A 9,145-nucleotide genomic window follows, 5' to 3' on the forward strand; every position below is an offset into this window, starting at 1 on the left:
GGTACTTACGTATTATCGCAACCAGGTTGGCGCGATTTGTAAGTTTGAGTAAGAAAGTATGAATAGAAAGAAAATGTACATTTATTAATTACAGATAATTTTTAATACAGTTTTTTATATTATTTTGTTTTAAAATATAAAATATTATTTTGTTTTAAATATTTTATACAAATATATTACATTATTATTATATTATATTTTAAAATATATTAAATTTTAAATATATTATATTTTATAATAAAATATTATTTTGTTTTAAAATATAATAATTTCACGGCATTTAATCTAACCAGTAAACCAGTATTTTGAAATAATATTTTATTTTAAAATATAATATATTTAAAATATATTAAATTTTAAATATATTATATTTTGAAATAAATTATTATTTTGTTTTAAAATATAATAATTTCACGGCATTCAATCTAACCAGTAAGCTAAATAATTTCTTTACAAAAAACCATGTATAACACGTAGGATTGTCGTAAGTAGGGTCGCCAAATTTGGCAATTTATGCGAATTTTAGCCTGGTTGCGTTAATATGTAAGTACCTAAAATAATTTTTAGAAAACTAAAAAACCTTTTACTAATATAAGAATTATAACTATTAGTACCACACGCTATAAACCTAAATTTAATCGGATTTTTATGAAATTCAACAATTGGAAATAAATATGGAAATGTAATCCTATTTAACTTAAATTTTAAATTTTTACTAAATGCAATAATTCTCTTTTCAAAAACTTTTTTATCTTCTTTTAATTTTAAATAAGTATTATTTGCATTATATTCACCAATAATCAATTTTTTAAAAAAATATTTACACATAATACAGAAATTATTTGAAGCTTTATCTACAACAGTAACAATAAATTTATCCTTAAGAATTTTAATTTTCCTAGATAAATCATAATCTATATAAGTACCTTTAGGAAATGAACTAAGACAGTTATTAAATAAAATAAATTTAACCCTTTCAATAATTTTAGCTTTCCCCTCAGAAAAACCCTCAACGGGCCAATGATATTTTCTGGATATTTTTGCAATAAAAAAATCAAGATCCTTTTTAATAGATAAAATAAAATCTTCTTTTTTTCATTTTAACTCTGGTCCTAAATTTTGAACCTTTACTTAAAATGCTGATTAAATCTTGATCACCCACAATCTCCAAATTTCCCGTAATAACATGTCCATAATCATTATTAATAAATTTTGAAAAATCCTCTTCATTACAAAAACAATCAAATTTAGAAATACAATTAAGATTTCGACTTAAAAAATTGTAATTACACACTTTTTTTCTAAGCGTTCCTGCTGCTTTTAAATATTCTTCTACGCTTAGAAAAAAGGTGTGTAATAAAAAATTTTCAAGTCCAAATCTTAATTGTATTTCTAAATTTGACTTTTTATTATTTTGGGACAAAATAATAAAAAGTGGTCATTGAAAGAGTTTCTCTTTTGTAAGGAATTTCCACCAATTGTTTCTAATGTATTCTGCAAAAAAGACTCATCAAAAAGACATTTTGTAAATATTAAGTCACATTCTTTTAACCAGGGTCCTGCTTTTGAGAATTTGTGCAAATAGGGTCCTGTTATTGGAAAAACTTTTTCAATGAGTTTTTAAATTGTAAAGGCATACAGGATTATGCTCAACACTGTAAAATTATAATTTAAAAAAATTAAATTTTAAAAAATTAACGGCAATTGCTGCTACTAAATTAGAGATGCAACATACAAATATTTGGTATTTAGCCTATACTGCTGCAGCAGAATATTTATTTCGGACGAATCAAGGAAGAAACTTCTGCCGAAGACAAAACTCAGTTCGTTTACACCTGTCTTTCATTCCCCCCTCCCTGGGAAGAGTTTATTCGATTAACAAAACAATAACGAAGATAAACAAATTTGTGAATGGTTCGATTAAAAGATAAATTATTTTGTGAAGGGTCCGTTTTTAAGTTAAAATATTTTGTGAAGGGTCCGTTAACGGACCCAAATTTCTTCTAAACAGACCCCTGATTATTGAAACATTTTGTTCTTATTTAAGCAACTATTTTCATGCTTTAGGCTACTAAAAGCAATTATTTTGTTCATATTTTTCTGTGGCAACCCTGGAGTTGACATGGATTTACTATAGAATTGGTGCAAATAGAGCATGTTATAAAATAACTTAAAATTTGGCATACGTGTCGTAATCTTGTTAAAATATCAAAATTAAAAAGAAAGAAAAAAAAAGTGGAAGTGGCTGAAAAAAATAATCAAAAAATGAAAAAATATTATTAGATGGGTCAATAAGTGATATTTGAATGAATTGTTAACAAATAGTCATTACTCAAATGTTAGATTTGGAAATCTTTTGTGTCATATATAATTAAAAACAGGATATAAGCTTGCTGGAATAAAGTCGGAAATTTTTTTTATTTTTACAGGAAACCCATTAAGTAAATTTTTTCAGTTATATGTTTAAGTAATTCTATGTTGCATTTCTATTGCATCTTTTTATTTTATTTAATGAAATTTTTTTTCTCCCAAACTCTGTTAAATATGTTGTAAAAATGTTAATTTATGTGCTAAAAATCTAATTTTATAAGAACTCTGCTTCTCAGAATATAAAGACTATTTGTTACAATCTGCTCCTAACACCAAATTTATTTTGCTTCAAAACACATTTTTTATGTTCCAAAAGGGTTATGCTGTTGTTCCATTCCTGATTTTATGATTTATAACATTTATGCTTGCAAATTCTGATAATCGATATAATTTTTATACTCATTGTAACTTTTTTTTCTTCCAGAGGTTCTGAAAAGGAATCGATTGAGTTGAAGTCTTAGCGATTTAATGTTTTCAGAAAAAGTCAAAACTTTAATTTTACTTTGAAATCTTTCTTATTTTTTTTTTTTTTTTTTTTTTTTTTTTTTTTTTTTTTTTAAAACAAGAGTTAACTTTAATACAGTGAAGAACAATGGAAGAAATTGTTCAATGTGATGAAAGAAATAAAGTTGAGGAAGAAGAGCAATATGATGATGATGAAGAAGAAGAAGAAACAGTTCTAAGTGAGCAAGAAGAACATTATGACGAAGAAGAACAAAATGAAAGTTCTGAAGGGAATGTGACCCTTACACACAAAAGGAAGTACATATGCAACGTGTGTCAAAAGACTTTTAATTATCGATCTGTTTTTATCCGACATCAGAATGTCCATTCATTTGAAAAACCTTACTTCTGTGACGTCTGCAAGAGGACATTTCGATGCGAAGAGAAGCTTCAAATGCATTTGTTGTTCCACACCAAAGGGCCTTATACGTGTGAAGTATGTGACAAAACCTACTCCAAATTGCGTTATCTCCGAACACACTTTAAACTTCACACGAATGAAAGATTTTATGTTTGTAATGTTTGCAATAGAACATTTCAGCAACTGAAAAGTCTGCAAATCCATCAAATGACACACACGGATGAGAAACCTTACACTTGTGAAACTTGTAATAAAGGTTTTAAACATATTTCTTACCTGCAAAGACATATACTTATCCATGCAGAGGAAAAACCACACGTGTGCTACGTCTGTAAAAAGAGTTTTTCTCGAAAAATGTACCTGAAAAATCACTTGCTCGTTCACACAAGCGAGAAATCTCATGTTTGTGAATTATGCAATAAGGGTTTTGCGCGTTTGTCTAGTTTACAAAAGCATTTGACTATACACAGTTGTAAAGAAACCTATGCTTGTGAACATTGTGACGCTAAGTTTACTCAAAAAAGAAGGTTTGAAAAACATCAAGTGAGACATAACGATGAAAACTGTTTGCATGTTTGTGAAATTTGTGAAAAACGCTTTATGCAAAAAACTGAGCTTCAAATGCATTACGCTACTCATCTTAAAGAAACGTTATTTGAATGTGAGAAATGTAAAAAAGAGTTTAATCGCAAAGATAATTTTAAAAGGCATTTACAAATTCATAACAAATGCCGTGTGGTGACTGAGAACGCATGATTATTTATTTAAGACATAATTCTTTTGTCAAGTTGATGCAAAACCAAAAAAAGTGTCTATGAATCAAATTGTTTGTTAAACTACACATGATATTATGGCAGTTATGAGAAAAAAAATTTATACTTACATTTATTTTTTAGAAAAAAATTTTTTATTGTGAAATTTTTTTTTTCCTGGTTAATTTATATTTATCTATACAGGGTGCCCCAAAACTCATGATGCATATGTGAAAGAGTGATAAAACACAGATAGAAAAGCACAAATCACCATACAATCAATGATCAGAATGCTAATCGTAAAGCATAGTTCTGCTTTCTACACAAAGAATGGGTAGCACGTGTTTGGTCAGATAGTACGGTATGTTAAGTCTAACCACTAACCGGTCGTTTGCGCCGTATTAAAGCGAGCTTTTCTTTCACAGTTTTTTTATTATATTAAATGTTATTCTAACAGACCTTTATTTTTTTTATGAAATATTTTTTTCTCCGTGAAACTTTTTTCTGCATAAGTACAAACCAGTCGAAAATGTTCTCATTGTGAAAATGACTGTTAGTGCTAGTACTGTTAAATACATTAAAATTTAACTGTGGACGATGATTTTTAAATTTGGATACTATTGTAAGCCAAAAATTTTACAATCGAAACATTGTTTTTGAATATATGGGGAAAATTATATAGAAATTGACCAGTCATAAATGATTTTTATTTGTAGTGACAATTTTTGAAAATATCTTCCTACTTTACCATATTTTCTTTTAAATTTAATAAAAAAGTAAGTAAGGAAGAAAGGAATAGCTTAGTTAAAACTGGCAATTAAGTATTGACTTGCAAGACTCCTCTGTGTGTACTGCAGCATAAATAAGGCACATTCAAATTTATTATAATTAAATATTTTTATAAAATTATTGGTTCAATAGACTTTTTTTTTGTTGAGTTATGCAGTTGTGAAGGATTGCATAATATAAAGTTATGTTTGATTATATATATTTTCATTTAAAAAAATCTTTGTCTTTATTTATAAATTTTTAAATATTTAATTTTTTCAACTACTTGGGATCAATCAAGTACAACATCAAATCTTGTCTAAGTATGTTAAGGTTAAAATTCTGTCCTGTTATCTCAGTATACTGTTGATCAGCAGAGTACTCTAATTAAAATAATATTGTGTATATGCATTCATTTTTTATTATAATTTTTATTTTTCACAAATTATGTTTAAATTTTCACAAAATAAGTACCTCTTAAAAAAAACCTAAACAGACCCCCAATGCTCCAAAATTGGGGTCCACGGGCATCTGTCACAAAAACCACGAGGTGAAATTCACAATTGCTTTGTAAGCCATGAACTCTCTGCGCTTGGTATAGATATATTCCTTCTTTTCGCAGCACTCGCTGCACAGTTTAGGAAAGTGTCAGTGTCTGAGATTCAGGTCTCTCGCTGACACAATGCAAAAGTCACACATTAGAGTTAGCGTTTTTACAGTCCTGCTATGTCCGGTATCTTGCTTTCAGTAGGAAAAGAAATGGCTTTTGCAGAATTGTTCGTATGGTCGTTAAGTGGTCCTCGAATCGGGGACGCGTCTCGTTAGAAAACGACTTATGGCATTGAGCAACCTTTTTATTGCGGCTGTTGGGAGGTGCGGTTTGCGTGGATTCTATGGTGATTTGTGCTTGACTAGTAGTGCTCTGTCACCCTCTGACATGTGTACTATGAATTTTGGGGGGCCCCCCGTATAGGACAAAATTATGGCTCATTTTGTGGCCACTCATTTAAAATTTTAAATGATAAAAGAAAACTTGCTATTAATAATGTTAGGCATTTCTAAAATTATTTTAACTATTGCAAGGTTTGTTTCTAAAATGATAATGCACTGCATTACAAATAATGTATTTGAAATGTATCTTAAAGTAGGTCTTAATTTTAAAAAATTATTTTCTTAAGACTTTTTTTATTTATATTTCTTTTATCATGTTAAATAATGCTTAAATTTTAGAGAATAATATACAATTTTTAAAAATGTTGTGGATCTAGACATATTTGATAACGCATCATTTATACTGGAAAACTTACTCATAATTTTTTGATCTCATAAAAATTTGCAAACATTGAGAAATACTTGTTTGATTTTGGTGATTATCATTAAAAGAAATTGTCTCTTAAAATTGTCTTTTTTTTTAATGATATTTTTTTTTTTTTTAAATAACTTTTTAACTTGATGTATTTGGCAAAAAGACTTTGAAAAACAGCTGTTACCACTATTCAGTGAAAAGTTGCACATAACCTTTATTTTTTTTTTTTTATTTATCCAAAATCAAGCGAAAAAAATTTGCTTTGTACCTTAAATATAATAATTTGGATTCAATTAAAAACTCAAAATTATGACCTTACAAATATGTAAACTATTATAAAACCTTGCATAGGAATAATAAATAATTCTATTATTTAACATGTAATTTAGGCATTCTATTGCAACACGCTCTTGTAACTAGAATCTATATTGTGACACAATCTACGTGGCAGAGTCACAGTCCTATGTTGTGACTAGATCTGTAGAATCAGGAGTTGAAATGTTCGTCTCGGACTTGTACTCGAAAGAAATTTTCACTGAATTGGTAAAAAATAGTATTAAGTAAATATTCATGTCCGTCTGTACATTCACCATTAGAAATTCACCATTGATTTTAATTAAAGTATTTTATTTAAAATCACGTTTCATACATTACAACATAACAATTAGAAATATATGCTTTCATAGAATATGGGAATTGTGTAAAATTTCTATAAAAAATCAATCACTCAAGCACATTTATAAAAATTTTATTACAAAAAACTTTTTTAAAGAATATATTTTGAACTAGAAAACTATAACATGTATGATACATAGAATTCATTTGTAAGTGAATCTTTTTAGTTCAGGTTTTTAATTTCAGTTTTTAACTGAAATAAATGAATTTGGTTTTTTGATGCTTGTATTTTTTCAACAGTTTAGTTTAAACTCAAAAAATGTTCATTGTTAAATTGTGATAAATAAATTTTTTTTACATTTGAGTAATGTCCCGCACTTGACTGATCGTTAAGACACGGTTCCCAGTAGAACACCGGTCAGTGGGTGACCACTTTGATCAGTCTGTGTAAGGACCGAGGATGCATGTTATCGGTCCTCTTTAAACTGTGCTATCGTTCCTGTGCAGATAGTCTGGCTACTAAAGCAAAGTAGCCCTCCCCTCTGCAGAGGATCAAAATTGTGATGGCATGTCTTCAGATCATTCTCGGGGATGTTTCCTAGACCGTTGCTAATAGCCCATTGTGCAGCTCTAGTGCGAAGTAAATAAAGTACCTACCTACATTTGAGTAATATTTTATTTTCTCTTATAATCAATATTTGTCTAAATCTACAGTTTTCATTTTTTTACTGCTACAGAACTAGCAAGCATCTTTTGGTGGAACCCCAAATATAGAAATAAAATTTATTAACAGCCAAACATATTTACCAAAGACTACTAATTATTTTGATAGTATTTAATGTGAAGAATGAAATTTTTTCAATAAACTTCTTAAAATAATAATTTTTATGTCTTAACTACTGAATTCACAGTGGTATCTAATCTAGTTCTGAATTTAAATTTTTTTTTTTTTTTGGGGGGGGGCATACTTTAGCTGAAACTGAATAAAATATTTAGAATTATGGTTTCAGAGAAGAACTTAAATAAACGGATAGTTATCAGACAACATAGTTTGTTATTCTTAAATTGGGTAATTTTATTTTTAATTGAAAATATCAGCAAGAAATATGGATGCAAATTTTGCTATTTCTTTTTTCACTGACCTTTTTATTCTTAAAACTAGGCAAACTATCAACGAAATTATGTTTATTGTTTTGATATAAATAGAATTTCAAGTTTCAAAAATCATTACTGGTTTAAGAAATTTAAGACTCTCGGAACCCCCGTGATCCCTTAAAGAACCCCAAGGTACCGCGGAGCACCATCTGGGGAATCACTGGTCGTAATTTTCATAAGTTATAAATCTTTTGTTGATCTTTAGAGCCTAACATTTAATCAATCAGAGTTGAACAAATTTTTCTGACTTAAGTGACATTTTCATCTCCAATTTGTCAGCCCTAGTTATCATCAATTAATGGCTATTTTTTGCACCAACTTTTAATGTAATGCAATTGAACCTTGATTGCTTGAATTGTTTTTCTTTATTTTATCAGTTTTATTTGCTGATTGTCAAATTAAGAACTTGCAAAGTAATATAATTAATAATAAAAAATAATGAGATTAAGTTTTCTATTCTTGTCTGGTTTTTATTAAAATAGAAAATTGGCTCTCTGCAATTAACATTACACGCACTTTTTTATTACTGTTTTGTGGACAAATCGCATCACATGAACTCATAATCAAAAATTATATGTTTTAAATGTTCAAACAATTTTTTTTTAAAGAAAAGTTTATAACATATGTACTGGTAAATAGTGAATATGTGCCACTTATTGAAATTATATGTGTATGCAGGCAGGGGGGGGGGTAAATAATGGAAACATTTCTATACTAATATATCTTTTCATATTTCTCAAGAAATTCTTAAAGAATCATTTTATAACTTCAGAAGTGTTTACATCATGTGATTTCTCATACTTATTCATGACGATCAGAAGTTAGAGGGACCGACAATAAATTACAAACGGAAAATGGTGTTTTTGAGCACCCTATGCCGAAAAATGTAGCAATCAATTTGTCACTTGTAACAATTAGTTTTGGTTATTATATGCAGTAATTGCACAAAATTTCGTAAGCCTCGCTTAAATATTTCTGAAGTTATGGACATTTTTTTTTTTTATGAAAAACAAATTTTTTTTTTTGTCTTTTTTTTTTTATGAAAAACAAATTTTTTTTTGTCTTTTTTTTGCTATAACTTTAAAAATATGCGAATTAAATTAATAATAAAATGTTTCTTTTAAAATTTGAAAAAAATTCGTTGAAACTGTGCAGTATATAAGTAATTAAAGTAGTTCTTTTATACTGCGCAAACATGAAAAAAATTTAACAATTTTTTTTTCCTTCATAATTTTGTAGTGAATTGTATTTAGCATATAATGAAAAAAGTCAGATTTGACTATCTTAAAAATGTGAAAAGTTTAAAGTAGTTTT

The 9,145-nt window shown here is 27.8% G+C and overlaps 1 protein-coding gene across 1 annotated transcript in view; it reads left to right on the forward strand.

Annotated features, from left to right (window-relative positions):
- The window catches only part of LOC107437804 (zinc finger protein 430), a 10,712-nt gene extending 2,425 nt beyond the window's left edge, over nucleotides 1-8,287 (forward strand). Inside the window, exon 2 of the mRNA XM_016049913.3 lies at nucleotides 2,795-8,287. Within this exon, the coding sequence (XP_015905399.2) occupies nucleotides 2,963-3,991 (1,029 nt within the window). The 5' untranslated portion in view covers nucleotides 2,795-2,962 and the 3' untranslated portion in view covers nucleotides 3,992-8,287. The remainder of the gene's footprint in view (nucleotides 1-2,794) is intronic.
- The last annotated feature ends 858 nt before the right edge of the window (nucleotides 8,288-9,145 follow it).

This window comes from Parasteatoda tepidariorum, chromosome 9 (genome assembly GCF_043381705.1).
Source record: "Parasteatoda tepidariorum isolate YZ-2023 chromosome 9, CAS_Ptep_4.0, whole genome shotgun sequence".
In the NCBI taxonomy this organism is placed as follows: Eukaryota; Metazoa; Arthropoda; class Arachnida; order Araneae; family Theridiidae; genus Parasteatoda; species Parasteatoda tepidariorum.